Source organism: Phlebotomus papatasi, chromosome 2 (genome assembly GCF_024763615.1).
Source record: "Phlebotomus papatasi isolate M1 chromosome 2, Ppap_2.1, whole genome shotgun sequence".
Classification (NCBI taxonomy): domain Eukaryota; kingdom Metazoa; phylum Arthropoda; class Insecta; order Diptera; family Psychodidae; genus Phlebotomus; species Phlebotomus papatasi.
The window spans coordinates 90,711,854-90,735,377 of NC_077223.1; the positions used below are offsets into that span (position 1 = coordinate 90,711,854).

At 33.9% G+C, this 23,524-nt stretch overlaps 1 protein-coding gene across 3 annotated transcripts in view; it reads right to left on the reverse strand.

Annotated features, from left to right (window-relative positions):
* LOC129802370 (ribosomal protein S6 kinase beta-1) overlaps nucleotides 1-23,195 on the reverse strand; it is a 77,480-nt gene extending 54,285 nt beyond the window's left edge. For 2 of the 3 annotated variants that reach the window (XM_055848129.1, XM_055848127.1), the window contains exon 1: nucleotides 22,520-23,190. In XM_055848129.1, coding sequence (XP_055704104.1) covers nucleotides 22,520-22,615 — 96 coding nt within the window. In that variant the 5' untranslated portion in view covers nucleotides 22,616-23,190. Of the gene's footprint in view, nucleotides 1-22,519 lie in introns of all 3 variants that reach the window. The other variant, XM_055848128.1, reaches the window with a different exon arrangement.
* Between the last annotated feature and the right edge of the window lie 329 nt (nucleotides 23,196-23,524).

Here is a 23,524-nt window from a genome sequence, read left to right on the forward strand (position 1 = left end):
TCTTCCAGCACCTATTTTTCTATTTTCTCTCCCTCAAAACACTCCAAAAACCTCTATCGATTGAGCTAGAATATTGAGCTCCAAAAAAGAGCCCCCTACCCCTTTCATAGTCCCCTGGGTGATACCCATTAAAGTTGGAACGAATTTGTGTTGAATAAAAATCTCTTTCCTATTGACCCACTATTCAACATTTTCTCACGAAAGTGCCATTCACTTTTTTCCATCATCACCTTTCTTGCAAAAATCTCCACCTCATTCTCTTTTCGGCCTTTTTTTTATGCCTTCATCATATACATCCAATTTTACAGGCATACGCACCCTTTATTTGCATTAAATTGAGAAGACCAAAAAAAAAAACAAGACTTTGCGAAATAATAATTGAAGTTGTCTAGGTTGTTGTTTTCTTTTTTCGAAATGTTTCATAATTTTTAGAAAGTAGTCTAGGAATGTTATTATTCATCTTTAACTCTTGGTGCTAAACCAAATCAGACTCCTAACTTATTTGGCTTATTCAGGAAGAAATAGGCCGGACTTGGCCCAGAAAATCATATTTCGGCTCTCGTAGGCCGACACCTGCTTCATTCTCTAAATATTCCAGATAACTAGAAGGCGATACTAGAAAACTTGTAGTGAAGTAATGGGAATTCGAACCTGGAACACTTGCATTATAGAGCAACCACTCTACCATCTTTAAACCACTTTTGAAGCTTTTTTTTTGGAAAAACAACTGAGATATAATTTTAAATTTAAATCGCCCCAGAGAATGTCAACGACACCATGTGAAGGTCGCGTTAGGAGCCAATCTCTCGCCCACAACCTCCTTCTTCTGGCTTAGCGGGTCCTTTTGCAGGACTTAAAAGAAGTGTACAGGAGGAAAACTTCCTCCTCTTCACTAAAATCGCACATTTTCGTTCAAACGATTAAAATGCTCCAAAAACAAAAACACTCATCTGACAACCCGTGTGCCATCGTGACATTGAGCAATTCTAGCAATGTGTCCTGACTAAATCAGCGATTTCGAGTGGTTCTAGAAGTTTTAATGAGCAACTTTTCACTTTAACTTTAATGTGAAATTTTCTAGTGTGATAACTCCGTAAGAGTACTAAGAGATGGATGAGATAGAGAGATAGGGTGTTAGTTAAACCAGAGACGTGCAAACCAGAAAGAAGATCTGGTTGAAACAGGTGAACGCGTGGTGGGTTTAAATCCCGTGTCTGATTTTCTTTCTAACAGCTTTCAGATATTGAAAATTCTTTTGGTACGCGTTTAAATTATTCTGACGGAAATGAAGTTACCTAGAATATATATGGACAAGATAAAGGAGCGCCGCCGCCGTCGGGGGCAGAATCCAATTCGCTTTGGGGATTTCAGAGTGAACCATCTCTTTGCAGATGATTTCAGCGCACACTTGAACAATTTGTTGGTGTTTGCGCTAAAACTGGTATGATGATGACGGCTTAAGTCGGAGGTAATAATAATGCATAATCTGCGTCAGTGGAGTCCCAGTGAAACGGGTGGAGTAATTTAAGTATCTCGGGGTGTTATTTATGAACACAGAACTCGAATCGCGGATCAGTCACGCTTCGGCTAAGTTAACGGTTTTCAAAGCTGTGGTACAGTACAGTATCGCAGCAGTAAAGCTACCGAGATGTGGTACCTTCTAGCGGTTAAGGGAATCGCTCGTCGAGATCGAGTGAGGAACGTAGCTGTTCGTGATGAGCTAAGAGTCAAGGAGTTGCTTCTTCGTGTTGAGAGATTACAATTTCGATGGTACGGACATGTTGAGCGCATGAATAGAAAAAAGATTCCTTACAAAAGCTATGCAAGCCATTGTGAAGAGGCATCACGCTCGAGACAGACCTAGGACAAAGTGGTCAAATCAAATTCAGGATCTTGCCTTGGAGCTCTTACGGATCGACCGAGAAGATCTTCTTGAAGTAGCGGAGGATCAAGAGGCTTGGGCTATTAACCACAAAGTGGGTCGAAAGACCAAAAAAAATTGGAACGCCGATCTGCAAGCGTCATTGGTCGAAAACAGACTTTTCGCTATCAGTGATTAATCAATTTGAACCATGCATTGCTATAAAAGCATCCAAAATTGATAATAATTTACTTGTGTCCTACAATTTCTTTACCAACGCAATAGGTATCCCTTTCAAAGCCTCAATGACGCACAATTTATGCATTTCCTCGGATAACTAATTAAGTTTTTCAATACATCTCACTATTTGATAAGGTTATAAAACACATAATAACCACACAGAGGCCATAGATTAGTGTAACTTGATTACTTTCTTCCGGTTGATTCATTCATACCTCGAGCATGTTTATTATCAATGAATCCCACAGTATTGAAGGGGACAATTTCGTCGTCTATATTCGATATCTATATTCAAACAACAAATTGAAAATTCTAAAATTGGTGTCATGCGAGACAAACACAGACGACCTTCCTAGAAATCGAAAATGAATTCAACATCAATTTTTTTGGGAAGTAGATCAACAATTGCCCTTCTTGCATTCACATGAGAATTGAGAAAAATGAAAAATGTGAGTTTATAACGTGAAAATTGATTTTGCTACTTTTACTTTCGCTCTGTGTAGATTTGTGTGGGAACATTCTCATAGTGCTTATTTTATTTTTATTCATTTTCATCATAATTTTCTGTGTCGATTTCACTGGTATATGCACGGGGCTTTCTTTCAGTTTTTTTTTATTATTTATTTATTTTACTTGCACCAAGAAAAGCTGCTTTGAGAAAAATTTCCATACAACAGTCCCCACAGACCAACTTCCGCCTTCGACTCTGTATATTGTATCAAACCAATGAACAAAAATTAAAAAGAGTGAATTTGCAATTCGCAATATAACACCACTCAATCGTGCTTTGTGCTAATTTTATGGCAAAAAGAAAAAAAAAAAACCATGTAATGAGAAGAGAGAAAAAGACTCAAGGAAGACAATTAAGTAATGATTGTCTTAAAACAAATCGATTTTAGAATTGAACTAGTTGTGAAAGGTACACTGAAAAAAAATGTTAACAGTTGTCTAATATTTTTGTTTACAAAATATCTATTATAAACTTACACAGAAGTCGCATTTTTAAGATCATTGCACATTTAAATCATAACCTTTACAGACAATGAGAGAAGAATAATTTTGTGTAATATTACATAATGTGCAAACAAAATTGTGTAATTTGTGTGTAAAAATGTACACATTTTAATTTGTAAAGTCCTAGACTTCACAAGAAAATATCTTAAAACAGTGAAGAAATTAATCATTTTTTCTTACAAAATTTTTACTGTTATGAAAAGTGTATTTTTTACACAAAAAATACACATGTTTTTACACATTCTCCAAGTTACACAAAAAAATAATGAAGTTTATAAAGTTTGAAACAAAAATCACGTGAAAATTGTCATGTAAAATGTCTTATTTTTCGGTTCATTAATATGACATTTCAATGATAAGTCTAGTCAGTAGATCTTCCTGGTAATGAACCAGTTCATAACCGATAATTAATTTTTAATCGAAATTCAATTATATTAGTTCTAAGTTATTTTGGGCAATATTTTGAGTGATTTATAAATCCGTTTAAATCCGTTGTGAACTGATAATGCACCGGTTATAAACCGATAAGTAATTTATGTCCGAAAATCCATTTCATTACTCCTAAAATTATTTTGTAGGATCTTTCGAGTGATTTACAAATCGGTTTAAAGCGTTTGAGAACAGGTGAACGGTAAATGATGCGAAAGTACTTTTGAGCCTGGAACGCTTTGCAACTCATTTTTTCCTTCTAATAAACCCCTTGATTCTTTTTTCAAACTTTCAATCTTTTTCTTACAGTGTTGTACAATAAATTGTCACTTTCTGTTCGGTTTTTATTTTTCCCTGTACTGCGCCTCAAAATTACCGCATATTGTATTTTCTTTTTTTTTTGTAAATATTAAAGATCCATAGACTGTCAAAAAGAAAGCACATAACAGTAAAAAAAAAGAAGAAAAAATGTTATGGAAAAAATATTACTGTGAAGAAAAAAAGAAATCTCCCAATGAAAACAATTTCATGAGAATGTTTTTGTATCATTCGAATGTATTTCTCTCATTCCTCACATATTAGGTCAGGTGAGTCGCAACTATGAATGAATGAAGTTTTTTTTTTCTCTTATTTTCTTCATCACAGATTATGTACATAAATAATCGGTTTCTGCTTCTTGCAAGTGACGAGAAGGCAAGTAAAAAAAAATAATAAACAAAACTCCATGGACTTTTGTATTTGTATTTTGCCGCGACTTTGTGTAACAGCAGGAAAAACCTTTTTGAAGAGGGCGCCCCCTTTGAAAAACCATTCCAATGGAAAACTGTTACGAATGCACATATGCTAGATATCAATAAAAACATACAAATACACATCCAGAGCCATGGTTTAGAAGAAGAAAAAAACCCAAACACTACACTAGTAATTCATAAAACTGAAATGGTAGAAGAGTTATGTGTCCAAAAAGTGGGTCACACACAACTTTACTATTACGCCAATTTGCTCATTTGGTGCCCAACCAGTGTTTTCCACATTCTTTTCACCACCTTGTTGAACGATTTCCTTTCCTCTTCACCAATTAGTATCAATTTTATTTTTTTTCTATGCTCTCTCGATGCTTTTTACCTTCAATCTCTTCCTCTCATTAACTTTCCCCCGCCTTCATCAATTCCGTCAAAACACAAATCAATGCTCTTTGAAATGCGTCATTGCATCAATTTTGAAAATTTACTCAGGAAATTCCACAGACATCAATGAAAATCCTATATCAATTAAATTTACATTTCAGATGCTCTTTCAGATTGAAAAACAAAAATGAAATAAACCTTGCAAAAAATGGCATTCGAAATCATGATTTTGAAAAAAATATTAATTACATCAATTAGCTCGAATTTTAACTGTGAGTAAGTTTTAGAAATCTTGGTCTTGATCTTGATTTAGGAATTTAATCTCAATCTCAAACATTCAAATCCGTAACACAAACTTTTCTACATTTTTAAATCAAGATTTTAATTACCCAAGACACAAAAAAAATAAAGTTCCGGAAGACGAGAAAGTGAGATTTTACGTCTGCTAATACAACGTTTCAAATTGAGGTGCTTTTTAAAATGCATAATCAAGCTTTTACTTAATAAAGATGTTATCGAAAACCGAAATGAACAAAATTGTCAAAGTTCTTAAAACATTAAATTAAAAAGGGGTTTCAAAGCGTCCTAGGCTTTGCGAATTGCTCGGACTCGTGACTTAGTTGTTATACCTGAAAAGTACTTTAGCATTATTTACCGTTTACCGGTTCATAAGCGATTAGAACCGATTCATGAATCACTCAAAAGATCCCTCAAAATCGTTTTAGGGGAAAGTACTCTCCTTTCGAACGTTCATACCTTCGAATATTGTTAATTTCTTTCGTTTTTCTTAAGAGGCTTACACATAATTAGCACATAATTGTTAGTAATTGATGATAAGCTGACCATTATTTAACAAAAATGAGTAGGTCTCTTACTGTGTTATCACACTTGCACATTAAAATTTTAATATGATTCACATTAATTGTCGCTGGTGCGAGTCCAAATGTGTAATTTGTGTGTTTGAATCATTTTATATTCAAAATTTGATCTATTTGTTGATAAAAAGGTAGACTTGGCCCGCAAAATTTGATATAAATTGATTTATAGCATTAATGCGAAAAATTAATACGATTTTCTCTTTAATTTTTTAATGTGAAAAATATTTATGCTTTAGGTAAATTTAAACTTATTTTTGCAGGCCAAATCCACTTCTTTATCAATAAATAGAAAAACCCCAATTATTAAGTGACTCAAAGACACAAATAACATATTTGGACGCTCACAAGCGACCATTAATGTGAATCACATTAAAATTTTAATGTGCAAGTGTGATAACGCCGTTAGGAAAAATAAAAGAAGTCACATTATTCGAAGGCATGAACGCTCTAAGGAAGAGTACTTTCCCCTAAGGGTAATAGAATTGATTTTCGGACAAATATTACTTATCGGTTCATAACCGGTTTATTAGCGGTTGACAACCAATTCCAACCGATTTATAAAACAATCAAAATATTGCTCAAAATACACCTTAGGAGTAATACAATTGAATTTCGGATAAAAAGTAGTTATTATTTATGAATCGGTGTATTACCGGTTTATAACCGATTGGAATCAGTGCAGTCTTATCAGGTTTTGACCCAATCAATGAACAATCTTAGACAATTTTTGAAAAACTTGCCACTGATGAAAACTTGAAGACCAAGCCGAAACTTCTGAGAAAAGTTGACGAGTTTCCCTGAGCGATTTACCCCCGATAATTTCCGGAATCTCCATCAATTAGAGCTTTTATTGCCATTTTGTACATCGTTCGGTTTACAATTTTTTATTCGGTTAACAATGTGTACAAGTAATATGTCCCTTCAAACGATTCAATCATTTGCACCGGGCGGGACTCGAACTCACAACTGTGACAGTCAAGTCGAGTCACACCATTCAAGAGTCGAACGCTATTACCTATTACACCATGAACCCCCATAGATAAAACTATCTTAATTTTATTGCAAAATATAATAAAAATCAAAAGTATATCAAAAAATAAGTAAAGTGAAACGGATAGAAGAAGTGTATCAAATTTCGGCCAGCTTGAAATCTCGGACACTTCTTTTGTCATTAGCAAAAATATCACTACTAGAAAATTTTTAGTGAAGAACCCAGCTGGCACAAGATTGAAATGAGTCGATTACACTCACTTATTTAATGGATAAAAGTATTATATTTGCTTTTTCTCAAACTTGAATTGTTATTATTATGTTACTGTAGTGACTATATTACGGAAATAAAAATAAAAAGTCGAAAAATTCAAATAAGAAATGTAATTTTAAAAATTTTTAATTTTGAAATTAGAAAATTAAATCTTAATGCCTCTGGCACACTTTTTCGAAATTCATATCTCTTTCTTTTTCAAACGTTTTTCGTATGTCTGTCCCACTCTTTCAAATTCTTCTTCTTCTTTTGAACATCAAAATAAACTAAATTGAATACAATTCTAGGGGCTCTAAAAGAATATTTTGGTATTAATTTTCAAAAATCTGAGGTTAAAGTTTATTTTTTTTATTTTCTAAAAGCATAATTTCATATAAATATTAATTTTGCTGTAAAATTCAAAATCACAAAAACGGATTTCAGAACTTAGTTTCCAAAAGTCCTAAAAACTTTTTTCGAATTTTGGAAATCCTAATTGAATCATAATGGAAATCAAGAATGACTTGATCAAAGTTTTAAGACGAAAGTCCAAAGCTTATCTAACAATCTATTTAGATACCTTCAAAACTTCCAATTACCTAATGCAGCCCGAAAAAACTAAATTATAGCCCTTACGTGTAGTTTAATCCGCAATTAACTGCATCTGTAGAAAGTTTTAAAGCCATATGGCCGACACGTGTTTTGGGCGAAAAAAGTTAATATATATGGTAACCAGTTTGAAGTAAAAAGCTCAAATGAAACCGAAAATCATGGCGGTAAATTACCCACCTTTCGTCTTCATTGAAACTGCCAAGTCCCTATAATTCTGCAAATACGCATTTATATAAAATCCGAAGGTGGTATGCTGGGAGTGAAGTTTTTTTTTCTTTCAATTGAAAAACGAAACACAAAACTGAGTCATGTAATAGCGGATGTAAAATTATACTTCCACCCAATCAATTGGAATTTTCTTGGAATATTCAAAGAAAGAAAAAGAGTGTACAATTACGCCATGTCAATTAATTTGTATTGTAAACACGATAAGTATAAATACTTTATTTCTTATATCACCATTTGAGTGACAAAGTTCATTTTCTATTTTTGCCAAATAATATCCTCATTTTCTTTCACATTTTGCGACTTCTAATATTTCAACGTTTTTTTTTGTTGTTGTTGTTGTTGATGATTTTAATTATATTTCTTTCACTTTTTTGAAGAAGGAATTGACACTTGGGAATTTCACACAATTGCCTTCTGGGGTAATTTTTCTTTGCGATACATTGCAAAAATAAATTATAAAGATACCATATAGCCACTTTAATGAAGGTACTTGAGAAGAGGTTTTAACTTCTCTTTCCGTTCATTTTTATTTACTTTCAATCCAAAACGAATCTTGTTGGGTTTTTCCATCACATACAACAAAAATTCAATGGAAGAGACGTTCTTCAGTGAAATTTTTCCACATCTTTCCCTCACACCTTAATAGCATTTTGTGTCTGAAGAATTTGCTAAACCGTTACATTGAGTACAAGAAGTAACGTTCAAGTTAAAAAAAAAAAGTAAGAGAGAATAAAGCGCAATTGAGAGAACTTTGAGTCAGAAATTCCATTTAGTAAATATATGTATATATGAATGAAAAGAAATGAAACTTCAAACGGAATTTTCTGCCTGATTCTCACGTGTCTCTTGGACTAGAAAAATAGCACAACAGACAGTTAGCAAATCATTCATCAAAATATATTGGAGTGTTTGTAAAGAAGAAAAAGCTCTGAGCTTAATGGGTGATTCCGCAGTAAAAGCTTCTCTAATACCATTTTTGCGTATCAACAAAAACAAATGAAACATTCACACCACGCGTGTTCCCTTTATTGCTCGAACTCATCAGAGAGAGAGTGAAATAACCGATAATTTTAAATTTGATACAATTAAGTTCGAAGTTCGAACTTTTCAGACGTCTTTCCTCTTTCGTGACCACTACATTACAGGAAGCAGGAAAACGAGATAAATATAGGAAGAAGTCGCAAGTAAGGTCAGACAAGACGTCACCTTCCAGAAAATCACCGCTATCTTTATCACTCAACCGCGTTACTAGATTTTCAAATTCCGATAAGGACTTTTTTCTTAAATTCGAAAATAGTATTCCCTTCTTAAAACTGCATTAGAGATGCCAGTCTTTCTTTTACCATTTATGAACCGATCTTCTATAAAGTCATGCAGTAAATAGACGTTTGATCAAACAACATATCTTTCGAACATCTTTCGAAAATTGTCAAGTCAGACAATTCGTTCGTAACCTTTGACTAGTATTCAGGGTTTTCAGCGTCCATTTTTTCAGTTTTCAAGATCAAAAATTGAGCAACTCAGCCAAATTAATCTGATTTCCATCCCCTGATGCTTTTACTTCGACACTTTAATTTCGAAAATGACTTATACAACTTCAGAAATTTTCGGATATAATTTCGAATATTACCTAGTCAAACACTTCTCCGAAGAAAACACAGTCCTTTCGGTTTGGGAAGGTCAAAAAATATGACCTAATATAAGAAATATAATATAAAAATTATGACGATAAGTACATTTCGTATATGCGTTTGACACATTCCTTTAACCATGGTTTTTAGATAGTGTTTCCCAGGTGAAATCGGAACAACTACAATTCTTGAAATATTTCATTTTCGTACTTTCGAAAATACCTTACGATTCTATGTTATTATTTCGGACAAGTTTCGAACTCTTTCCGGATAATGGCCCCTACACATTGGGAGCAATTTCTGTCAAAAATTGCTTTTTTGAAGGAAATTCCCTGCAGCTTTGTAGGGGGAAACGTCAAATTTCTGTCAAAAACGCAATTTTTGACGAAAATTGCTCCCAATGTGTAGACGCCTTAAGAGTTCTAAATTCATCTTCAAGACCTTTAATTATTCCTTCTTAGTTTTTTTTAAGGAGAAAGAATAAGCAATTTTGAAGAACACAATTTTTCGACCGGTTTGATTTGAATTCTTAAACTTCTTTAGATTTTCGAATATGATACGGAGATCGTTTAAGTGAATGTTTCGATCATTATACTAAAATAATCTTGATATACTTTTTTTTAGGTTTTATAATATCTTAAGATAATATTTCTGAATATGTTATTGCTGAAGGTCTTGATGTTCATATTCCTCCAAGAAACTTTGAAAACGATTTTAAACGCATACAAAACCGATAATCTATTTTTATGCAAAATTTCTATTTTAATTTTAATTTATTCATATAATGCTTTTGGGCTAGAGCTCTTAGAAGCAAAAATTTGACAGACACAGTTAGTTTGAGATTCTTTACTATCTCAGCTTTTGTTTTTTTAAAAGGTGTTCAATGTTTGTGTAATATCGGCCACCGCCGTCTTAGTAACCAACCTCCTGAGTAATGGCCTCTACACATTGGAAGCAATTTTCGTCAAAAATTGCATTTTTGACAGAATTTTGACGTTTGTGTCTATAACATTGCATGTAATTTCCTTCAAGAAAGCAATTTTTGATGTAAATTGCTGCCAATGTGTAGAGTCCTTAAAATGGTGAAAAACTCTTTCAAGTTGAGCCATCTGTATAAAATTAAAGGTTTTGTACTTTTATTACCAATTTGAAGTCAAATTGATCGAGTTTAAATTGGTTATCAACTGCAACAACGAGCATACCCCAAAACTTTTACACTTCATCAAATATTTGTCCCAATATCTCTAATATAAAAATTTTGAGAAATATAAACAGTTTTTCTTAACAATGAAGGTGTGTCGATTGTTGGAATTTCTTCGAAAATATTTCAATGTATACTGATCTTGGGGATTCTATGACAAAAACAAACACCATTTCCATTTAACATCGTTTTTCTAGTGTCAAGAGAACGTAATACTTCAACAATTAGTTGACGTCATGAATTGACGCAGTTTCGTGTTTGGAAAAAAATATTTTGTAATTTCACAACAATATTCAATTTGCTGAGAAGACACGAGACAGTGAAAAAAATATTATAAAATTGAGGAAGGAAGGAAAAAAAACTCCATACCGAAAAAAACTTTTTCTTTATATCTTTTTTTTTCAATTAGACTCTTGTCACAAATTTTCTTTCCACCTGAGCCAATTTATATGTTAAAAAAAAAATAAATAAAAAGAAACAGTTAAAGAAAGTAAAATTATGCGACAGAAATTCATTGAGAATTCAAAAGAAATGAAAACAGCATTGTATTGTTTTCTCTCTTTTTTTTCTTTCCTCTTATACACTTTTCTCCGTGCGTCTTCTTTTCCATTTAACTCAACAATAGTGACGCATTTTCTTCTGTATATCCAACTTCCGGAAATTCTGCATAAAAATAATTGTACGTCTGTGTATTGTGTGATGGATTTAAACTGAATGCAGTGCGCATTAAATTTGATTTCTTAGGAATAAAACGAAATGGAAAAGGCTTGATGCTTTCGTCAATTGCCGAATGACCACAATCGCAATGGATTTTACGGATTTTGATTGAAAAAAATATAGTTTAACATCTTAACTGAGATCCGCATTAAATTTGAATAACAATTAGGGGAGAGTAGTTTCTTCTGTTTATTGTCTTCAGGAATGTAGAGTTTCCAGAAATCTTTATCGGAGCGGCCTTCAGACAAACTATTTATATTTACGAAAAATTTCGACAATCTCCTAATTAAAGTTGAATAATAAAAACAATAGCAAACTCAATAATTTACAGATTATAAAAATGCAGCATAAAAACATTTAGTACAAGTTTTATGCCCAGCGCAAAATAACTTTTGTTTTGTAGAAATGTTTTTGACATTTCAATGAGAGTGAGTGAGATAGAGATCTAGTTATCTCGCTTACTCTCATAGGAAATTTTGAAAAGATATTTACAAACAAAAGTTATTGTGCGCTGGGCATTATAGACCCTGCAAAAATAATTTTGTTTGGAAAACATGTTTACGAAACTTTCTATGAGTGAGGGAGATAGCTATAAATAGATTTGACATTCTCACTGAAATGTCAAAATGACTTTTACAAAACAAACGTCATTACTTCGGAAAAGTGAGGTCAGACCGAAAATATATTCCTGAAGAATCAAATATATTGTAGCTTGTTAAGCCGTCACATTAATACCCTGATGAACTTTTGACTGTCGTGTTTATTAACTTGATTATATTTTAACCTCAAAAATCTCTAAGAATTATAAATTGCTTCGTTTAAGGAACAAAAAATTACTTTACAAGAAAAAAATGTATATAGACTTCAAACAAAAACTTATTTATGTAGCATTACCATCCCCTATTTTCCGTAAGAGAGCGCTGAGAGTAGGTAATTGTATGACAGAAGGAGAGGTTGTAGTGTTAGCGATAACCTCCCTTCGCAATTTGAGAGTTGGGTCCGAAATAATGGAGTCAGTGCTCTCTTGGATCCCGATCGGACCAGTGGTTCGTGGCTACAATTATCAACCATAAGCCTCTCTTGCTCCTGAGACCTTAAAAGAACAGTTAAGTCATCTTCCTCTTCTTCTATTTTATGTAAGGCTGTCGGACTCATTCGGGTCCATATAGCCAAACAGTTAAGTCATTTATCTCGTCTAGAGATTTGACTTAATTGATTTTATGGTTGCTGTTTGAGGTTAGGTCAAACATAACCTCACATTCGTGCTTCAGTTTTGACATTTCTTTCGAACCTTTTCGCTCTAACCTAAAAACTAGTCTTTCGGTTTGGTAAGTTAGAGAATTTTAGATATTTTGAGCAGTCATAATCTTAACTCACATACAGAATAGACATAACCTTGCTTTAAATTTTCAAAGTAGGTTTATCCAATGAAATATATAGCTACATTTTTATGTTTCCTTAGTGAGTTATTTAATGCCAGAATCTTCCTTCCTAAAAATGGTGTCTCTCTCCAGGACATTTCTGGCAAGCTGCCTTGTCATAACTTTGTCTCTTTTTGGAAACCAGTCTATCTAGCTAACCTCAAAACTAAGTTACGATACTTTCGTCTTCGCCAAAATCACAACCGCATTCTTCCCATTTCAATAAACTTTATCATACTCATAAACCTCATCAAATCGCGAAGTATTTCTCCTCTTTGAATATTTTCCATCAATTTTTGTATATTTATTTACACAGAGATAAAAAAACATTTACTATGTCAGAGCCCATATGAATAAATACAATACAAAATTTTTGCTCGTGTGGTGAATTTGTGGTTTCTCACTTGCGCGTGGTATATTTTTCCAGGCAGAAAAGCGCGAGTGCAGAAATTGAATGGAGGAACAAGAACAAAACTATACACAACCGCAATATTGCGCCAGTTTGTGAAACACGTGGCAAACGAATGCAGAAAGACAAAACAATAATAAATAATAAATGCGTGATATTTGACCTAAAAAAAGAGAGACGGAACACAATCTCTCTCACTCACAGCCATCTCAATGTACACTGTACAGCAGCCATAAGTTTAATTACGCAATTTTCTCTGTACTTTTATGTTGACTCAGTGCACTTGGAGCGCGTTTTTCTTCTTCTACTTCTTATTTTTGTTACAACTTTTTCCCTCAAAAGTGCATTTAAGTGCATATACTTTATCATTACAACTCCCTTTCACCCGCTGTCTGATTAATCGCAAAATCCGTACACATAGAGATTTTTCCATGTAAAAATCTCTTGACTTTTTGCACTTTTTTTTTGTATATTGACATTTTCGCGATGGCGCATTGTAAAAAAGGTTGTGAAAGGAAGTTCACATTTTATGCTAGTACTTGATATTTTCCCAGAGGTCACATGCACTTGAATTCAATAAACAAAATTAAGATATTGGGTTAAGAGAGATTAACCACTGAAAAAGTGGACAATTTTAGCCGAGACACATACCACACAATTTTTCAGAAATAAAAAGAAGCTTACTAAAGATTAATAGATGGTGAAAATTCTCTTTTTTATATAAATATTCCATTTTTCATTGAGAGAAACATGGTAGACACCATGGGGAAAATGAAAAATAAGGTCTAAATGAGTTTAGTGGTTTGTGTCTTGGGTAACTATGAAAAATATCGATTTTTTCAATATTACAGGGGCATGAATCTAGTCAGAAGTTTACTTTGTGTGAGACTTCTGAAATATCTGATTACATGTTTTCGATTTATGAATATACTTCAGTCGAGATGTTTTTTCATTTTAGCAAAATTCATATAGAATATCCAACTGCACTTTCTATCCGCTTCACACTATAAAAAGTTTTCGACAAAGGCAAAATTGACACAATTTGACATTCAAGCACGAGAACTTCGAAATTTGAACAAGAAATACTTCAACCAATTTGCAGAACTAAAAATGTCTTTGTTCCACTTGGTTACCAGACTGAATGGTTAGAATAAAAGTTGAAGCAATCCATACTCATTTCTACACTTAATGGGAATTGTGAATAACCCAAATGAGGATTGAAACAACCCTCGAGCGTAATCCCAATCATCATTTAAGGGTTGATTTAATAAGCTGTTGGATTTGAGTAATGAGAACACTAAATTTTGCTTTGCTCGTAGCTCAGTTTCACAAAGAATTCCTAAGAAACACAGAGTGGAAAATTGTTTTAAAAAAGTTGCAAAAATAGCTGGAGATACAAGTTCAGTAATCCAGATCCTATGCCCTGAATACCACAAAGACCCCATAACAAAGCAAGAGCAGAATGGATTTGATCACTAAGGAAGGCTTGAAGCCTAAGCCGAAAGTTTTGGGAAAAACTGATTTTAACTTAGCTGCCCCATTCTTCGACGTAATTTTCGGAATTTTCGGTTATCTTATTGTATCTTCAGCTCAAGATCAATATTCACATCCCTTTCTCCCTCAAACGTTTTGCATATGACTATCCATCTCTTTCGAAGCCAAAATTGGATTCTTCCTCTTCTTCCTTTTTACACTTTGCCTGTCCCATTCAATCCGGCACATATAGCCATTTCGCTTACTCTTATTGAAATACGAGTTCCATCTCTTTTCGATTTTTCCAATTACTATGTTATTGTAATCTTTCCTTATCATCATTTCTTTGTTCTCCATCAAAAACCCTTTCTAATGGCTTTCAGGGTTTTTAAGGGTTCAGGGTATTAATTGAGACGCTCAGAGCAGAAGAGGACTCTTTTAATAGGGAAATGCATACAAAAGAGACCACTTCTGCTCTGAGCGTCTCAATTAATACTGTCCCATTCCCTCTTTCACATCAATGCGGTGTGCTCTGGATTTCATTCAAAATTTTTGGTTAGATACTAACGGAAGAGGGGACCTTGTCTCGGCGATCTGATCCATATTTCTCAGGCTTCGGTGGACGAGGACTTATGACGATGATTAAGTCGTTACTAAAGGGTGGAGTCCGGAAGAGGGAGCATTTTACTTGCCAAAGGACAGCTCCAAAGCCTTTCAGATATGGTTACTAACTTGGCGTCAGGTGGAAACCGGCCGAAAAATTTAATACAAATTTTATCCTTCTATTTTATAACGAAGTACAAGAAGTGCTATGCGAACCCCACCTAGTGGCAAAAATGAGAAGGTGTGTGTGTCCATCACAAAACGCTTTTTGCTAAGAAAAACTGTTTTCAGTTTTTCACCGAACGGGTTTCGATGCAGAATGGAACCGAGATCCTCTGCATTACAAAGCCAACACTTTGCCAATTGAGCTAACGAAACCTCATAAAATTGTATCGGAATAAATTCACTGAGAAAAAAGGGGTGTGATTAACTTTTTTTCCTCGGAACTTTAACATTTTTTAGGTGTAAAAATATATTAACATTTTTAATGTTAATTTTACACCTTAAGGGTAAAATCAACATGAAAAAGGGTAACTTTAACCCCTAATACACCTAAAAAGGGTAATATTTACACCGATTTTGGATCAATACTGCAGGATAAATTAACATTTACGGAATGTTATTTTATTTTTTTCGGATTTCTCCCAGTGCAGTGTTGAATTCGTTTTGATGTCCAAAGGAAGAAGAAGAAGAGTACGAAAGAGTGGGATAGACACATGGAAAACTCTTAAGAAAGAAAAGGATGTACATTTTGATCCCAGAAATTTTTTTTTGCTCTTGAAGATGTGCTGAAACAATTGGTTCTAAATTTTTCATTTAATTCTAAATAGAATTTAAGTAGGAGAAGGCTTCCAGGTTTCGCACACAATCTGGCTTCGAACACTTCGTATTTTTTTTCATATTCCTTTAATGAATATGACCTAGTGACAAAATTAGGTCAGATTCATTAAAAAAAAATATGGGAAACATAGTGTTCGAAGCCAGAGGGTATGCGAAGCCGAGAAACAAATGCTTCTTGTTCTGAAAATGAAATTATTTCAGTATTGCTCATTGTGATCAGAGGGATCAAAAATTGTAAACAAATTGATTAGTTCATTAACATATTTGTTGATTCGCTATAGCTACCTCGTGAAATTCCAAACCAAATTTTCCGTGAAGCACACGCGCATTTGATTATTGTTTTGCTGTCTCCCATCAGCAAGTATCTGCGAAGATTTGAATCCAGGAATTGTCCCATGATTGCAAAATGGACTTTCATCGAAAAGTTGAAGAAAAAATAATAATAAACTTCCCAATGATTCGTCATAATGCGCGTGATTGAACTGTTTATACGATGTTGTGAATGAATTAATCAGTTGCCGGCCTAGAAAACTTCTCACCCTCCTCCTGCGCTCTCTCTTACTCAGATATACAAATATCTATATTTAATTATTGTTTTACGAGGAGTCTATTGTTTACCCTTTAATTCTCTACCCGGTAATTAATCAACTCCGTGTCAACAAGGAAAAAGTTCTGAAATGCGCACTTGATTCTTTTGCTAGAGAAAGGACAGATTGCACCATCAGGGTTCGCAATTGAAAGAAAAAATCCATTTAGAATTTATTCTTTCGTAGAAGTTGTTAAAATTCCTGATGTGATAATATTTTTGTTATTCATGACAAAAAGATTCTGATGAAAAGTCATTCGGGGAAAAACAGAATGTGAGTCATATTTTTGGGAATGAGGATGAAATAATGCAAAAGAGATGGTAAAATGATGCCCACCCACAAGAGTGACGTCACCATTTCCCACTCTCCGTTCACGAGAGGAGAACTAGAAGTTTCTGGGTGAAAGAGTGTGATAATGTATGTGTAAAGTAGTAGCCTCTAGATCTAGACTTACAAAGTCAATTTGTGGGTGTTTTGGGCGACGTTAGATGGGAAAATTGCCGGTTCGGTGTGTGCGAATGTGGCGCAACGAACCAATTTTAGTTAGACGACGGCGCCATGACGTCATCGAGTGGGAAGCAACGACGTCATTTGCCTGTTGCGACACAGAAAATCGAAGCATTTTTCTCTTTACATCATTCGTTGCACATGACGACAAAAATGTCAATATTTTGCGTCCAGCATCGAAGCCCATTTTTTTCCCAAAAAAACATTTACAAAACTAAACAAAAATCAGAATAGAGATTATTTCCCGGTTAATATTTAAAGAGTCTAAGTCTAGACACAAGATAATTTTGTGAAAGAAAACCTTAAACTAATTTTGGGCTCATTTAGATAAACAAAATGAGTCTCTGAACAACCAAATGTTTATGCCTATTTAATAGCAATGCAATCGATAAAAGCAAAACCTTATCTAACAGCTGGTTATCTCCTTTGGAATCATTTGGGGAAATGCGTCAGATTATTGTTTTTGTTTAGGCAGAAAAACACCAACCTCATAATAAAAGCCAGTAAATTACCAAAAAATAACGAATTATACAAGTTAATGGAGCTTCAAGATCGAAGTAATTTCCGCAGAGTCATTGTCCTTTGAGTAGCACGGAAAAAATCAATCGGAACTTGGTGGGATTTTCCCGAAAAAATTGACCCATACACACGCTGAGAATGTTGTGAAATCGACATGAAAATAAGCTCAATCAACATCTATATATTTCTTTTCTATGTCACTGACCATGATTTTTGATCACAAAATAGGTTTATTTATTATATCAGTTTGATTGTTTTAGAAATACAAGAAGTCGAAAATATTAGTCATAGGGCTGCATTATTATTAAAATCCTCCGAACGTAATCTATTAAAAAACTTTAAATGAATATTCTTTATCGTAAATTTTCGATTTTGAAAGTTGACAGCCGGGGTTTTAGGTTATATCAAGCTTAACCTTAAAAAATCTGAAAAGGATTTTTAGTTACTTCATTTAATTCATCAATTACGTTGAAATGACGCCTGTGAGAGGTAGAAATACGTTGTTTTACGCTCTTCTCACTTCACGGAAATGTGACATCACATCGATTTTGATAATATTTTTCTTCATTCTTTTCTCGGATATCAATTGTGAGTGGCAAATTTTTTTCTTTGATTGTTACACAACATATATAAATGAAGTTTGTAATTTTTAATGATGGAAAAACGTTCCATAGAAGGACTTAAGCCTTCACGAAAGGGAAGTTCGGGACATCCATTGTTATTTTTTCTTATACAGGAAGAAGTTATAAGTCCTATTCCCCGTTTAATTAAGTACAATGAAGCTTGCTTGATGCAATTCGAACACCTTTAACACCAGAAAAATTCCTGGGAATTCAAACCCGAGACACTTGCATCATAGAGCGAGTACTCTACCACTTGACTCTTTGAGTGCTTCGACAACGCGTCGATTTTGGTAATATTTTCCTTCGTTTATTTTTCAGATTTGAATTCTGAGTGAGAAATTATTTACTTTGATAGTGACACTACATAAATAAATGGAGTTTGTAATGAATCAATGTAAAGAATTCAAATTCAGTGACCATTCAGATTTATGTTTGATAGCGTTTTTCTGCACGTCCTTGATAGATATTTTTTAAAAGGACAGAACTGATTTATTTTAAAATTTTCTATTGTGACATGAATTATTTTGTAAGTTAGATTATACATAACCTCAAATTCTAGAATAAAGCCCTTATCAAATAAGAAAATCTGGTGCAATGTGGAAATTTTTCACAAAAATAAGAATTTTCCAAATCTTAAAAATTTTACAATCTATTTAATTCCACCAGAATAATGTTAAAGGGCTAGTTTCGCTTGAAATCTGTGGACATAACCTCAAATATCAATTCAAATTGAGGTTATGTGAAGAAAATTTTGCATTTAGTCTGAATTAGAACCATTTTTCTCTGTAGCTTTCTGAATAGTATCGTATTATATTAAAATCCTCGAAAAATTCTATCTAAACAACAAAAAATTATGATAATAAATTTTTCTAACCTTTTTTTCTTAATTTAGGTTAAGCACCTTGGTAAATTCATTTAACATGAATTCCGTTACGTGTTTGAAAACATTGTTCACATTAAGGATTAAAACACGTCATCAGTACGCAAATCTTTCTAAATCATTACAGAAACACGTATTACGATAAAAGTAAAAGTACACGGAAGTAAAAAATTACAATTATATAAAGTTTTTTTCAAAAATATCTACGATATTCCGATTTTCTTAGGTTTACAATTGAAGAAGCCTAATGAATTTCACAGTTTAATAAAACATTTAGAGAAGACCTTAATCAGTCAAAGTTTTAAGTTTAAAAAGTTTTCAAACTAATGTGTTACATTCCGGTTAACAAATAAGTACTCATTAAGCACTTAATAAGTGCTTAATTTAAGGACATGCCTTAATTCTAAGTAGTTGTTGAACAACTATTTGCCAAGTGTATGAAAATGAGATAAATCAATTGTGATAACCAGGATGCAGTAAATGCAAATTTATAGCAAAATTTTACAATTCAATTCAAAATATTCATTTTATTCAATTATTAAAAGTTCATTGATATGTGTAGAAAGAGTTATTATGACATGAAGAGCCATAAAGGCAGTATAGCAGTGATACAAGTAGCAAGTCAGAGCGATAGAAGACTAATGGGGAAAGATACGTTAGTGATCTTTTCTCCATATTTAGCTAAGTATTTGGTCTAAATTCTAAATAGTAATGGATCGTACTCATAATTCCCAAAGGGATTTCAATCATTATAAAGACCAGTAAAGATTTATCAGTCAGTATGACAATCCGGAAGCCGAGAGCTCATATCTTCTCTTGGAATCCCATAAATTCATTTTCCGAGAATCTACATTTTACAAAATTTTCAGTTATTATATTTTTTTATCAAATCATCATATCGACTTTTTGTTCCAGCCAACTACTTAAAAAGTGCTTAGTCGAAAGTCCTTAATTAAGTACTTATAATATTTTTCATGCCCTTAATAAAAACTACTTAATTAAGGCATTATATCCATCAGAAAATTTCTTTTGGCTTTTTTTTTACTTAAATTACCAGGAAATAGACGGAAACACTGAAATTTTCTTGATTTTCACAATTTTATTCTCTACGACAGAACTGTGCTCGTTAAAAGTCGTTGTAATATCGGAAATTTTGTGTTGATAATTTGAATGGAAATTACAGATAGCCATGCTGGTAACACTAATCCCGCTCATTCACGATGCCATGATAAATATTTTTGCGCCAAAAAGACATAACAAAATAAAAACTCATAGAAAGAAATTGTCTTCTTGATATCTTTGTCGGAAGACGGATAGTTGTTCACTACACATCATTTTACTTGAATCTTGCAGAAATACAAAGAAATTAAATATCAAATTAAATAGGCAAATATCACTTCAAATAGAAAGTTCTTAAATCGCGCGCAATTCAACTGTGAGAGAGAGATAGAGATACAAATAACTCACTTGACAAACGTTTGGCGGCGCTGCGGTTATAAAAAATCTCTAAAATGCCACAAAATATTTTCTTCTCTATTTTATCGTTCAGGTCGTGTCCCTTCTTGTAATATGTACTTTTGCATTACTTACTAACCAAAATAGTGTTGTACAAAAGGGTTTTTCTCAAACCTATCCAGAATTTTGGGACAGCTCAAAAGAATATGAGTCTTACTGTTCCAGCTCAAGATTTCATCCCAATGTTTTTTTTTTTGTTGTAATATCGACAATTATTCACAATTAACCCAAATAACTGTATTCAACTAAATTATTAAAAGGATTTTCTTGTGAAAATGACTTAACTCTAAGGAATTAAACAATTTTCACATTAAAACCCTTTCATTTTCTTTACGTGAATTTTCGAGGATGGATGTCCTCTTCATCAGGTATCGAATATGTCAGGGAAAATCACGTACAGGTGAGAGTTGTTACACTGCACTTGGACTTCGATCACAACTTGATCCGTAATGTTCACCATTTGACTGACTGACAGAGAAAAATAATTTTAAGCGTCCGAAAACGAGGAATTTTTGAAGTACAGTAGACTCTCACTCAATCGGGCGGAAAATTTTGTTGACAATTTTCACGTTTAATTATGAAGCTAATTCGCTCAAATTCGCTGTAGTTCTTCCTATTTTATCGTGATCCTTTATAATTCAGCGCTTTTTTATGGAATTTACAAAGGCTTTGACACCCAAATCCAGGAGGGTGACATTATCTTCGAAAAATGCGACCAGTTTTAGTGTAATTTTTCCCCTGTTTTCGTACACATTTCACGAGATATCTCCAAAACTACGTAGACTGCCAATTTAGGGTTTTCGGTTGCCTCTTCGTTATTAAATTGGCTTTTATTTTGTATTAGTATTTTTTACTAATTCATTCTACAATGACAAAAAACAGCTAATAAACTCAATTTTTTTTTCGACTCGCTAGAAACATAACATATGGGAAACATAGGAAATGTCATGTCCCTGCCCAAATCTATCGATAAACCGGATGACATTTCGCCCCAAATGCCCAATTGAGAGAGAGTCTACTGTACTCCGTACGAAAACATATGTGTTTTCTACATATCGGAAAACTTTAAATGCGTTTTGTTAAAAATACTTTTTCATTTACGGCGAGCAGTAGAACTGGAGTAATTTTCATCCGATTGACTTGAAATTTTCAGGGTAGCTGTCTAGATAGATTTTCCAGAGAAGTACACTGATCGATTGATTAGCAAAGTCACAAAAATCACAAAAACCGGATAATATTAGGTGTTCTTCTAAATATAACTCCTTAAGGACTTTTGCAGTTCTTAATTAAGTACTTAGTATTAAGACAGAGTTATTCCTTATTAGTTTTACTTTCTAGCCACAGAGGGCTGACGTTTGTCTCATTTTAAGTAAATTAAATCATTGAATTAAAAAGTTATTAAATAAAAATAAAAATGTTAAAACATTTTTTTCTGACTAAAAATGTATCAAACAATTCGAGTATTAGTAAATCAATTTTAAGCAATTTACTAACCAGAATGCTTAATTTGTGGATTAAAAAATTAAATATATTTATCTAATTTCTCAAGGAACTAAATAAAAGAGAATATCCAGCAAGAATTCCCACAAATATCAATTGCTTGGACTTTGATCACTTGTGAGAGTCATTCTCTACACTTCCTGCCCATTGTCTACGCTTTTGGAGGTAAACAATGCCCAAGGGTGGCATGCAATATTGGCGCGTCAATCAAAATATACACACACGCCAGAGCCGAGTGGTGGCGGGTACGGGAAGTGGGGGCCGCCATTGATTCACAAATCTCACTTCCCTGCCCCAATTCTGGCGTCCGGAAGTACCAGAGGTGCTTCCGGAGGGCACTTCCAGGTACCCAGCCACCATCCGCCGTCGCCATTTTGGTGTCTCTGCGGCGGCCAGAGGCCCCAAAACAACACAATCTCGCGTCTGTGTGTGTGTCAGTGTAAATTTTCCCTCGCACTTACGTCATCAATCTCGATGATATCGTCGTCGGACTCGCAGCAGGCCTCCTTGTTGTTCCGCTCATCCTCATGGAGTTCGAATTCAAAAACATCAGCCATGCTATAGTCCTCCTCGAAGGGATCGTACTTTATGGGGATAATTTTTCCTGCCGTCTTGCAATCCCGGGATTTAAAATAAAAAGAGGAAAAATATCTGGAAGTGTGGCCTTGTTTGGGGCCTGTGAAAAGCCACTCAAGCCACCAAAACACCCTCCACCGGGGAGACACACAGCACCGGAGATCGCAGTTCCCAAAACTCACACTGGAATCTCTGGGCAATCTGGCTGACAATTTAGCAAATCAGCACGCACATTTGGCAAGAAAACGCCTCAAGTCTCCGGAGCACGTTTTTTATCGCTCTTTTCTTCACTTTTTCAAGCACCCCGAAAAAAATTTCTCTGGCCCCAAGCGCGTGGCTCAGGACGTCTTTTCACTTTGGGCTTTTTACACAATTTTCAGCACTTTCAGCCACTTCTGGCACAACTCACTTATTTGCACGGATGCTCTTGAGGGGGATTTTATCAGGAAGATACTCCGCCTCGTGTTTTTATTACCTCACGCCACGATTTTCAACTCTGAACTGACTCCAAATCGGGATGCGAGACACCAACCATACTGAACTTGACACCAATGTGACAGCTCTACTCTCATTCAAAAAGACCGTTTCTACACAATCACAACAAAATTCACTGCACAATCTTTACAGCCTATTGCAATCAATTAACACAATTTACACAAATTTCACACAAAATCCTCAATGAAAAGGCTTTACCAATCACCTTGTATACTTTTCAAGCGGCTTAAAACTGAGATAAATGTTTTTTTTCACTGAATACTAAGATTGAAACAGTGTTTTGAGTAAAAATCACAGGGTTACTTCAGCTGAGTTCATTGTTTACACAAGAACTGGCATGCAAGTAGCACGCGCTTCCTATTTTTCTTCAATTTCCTCAATATTTTTCCTCAAAT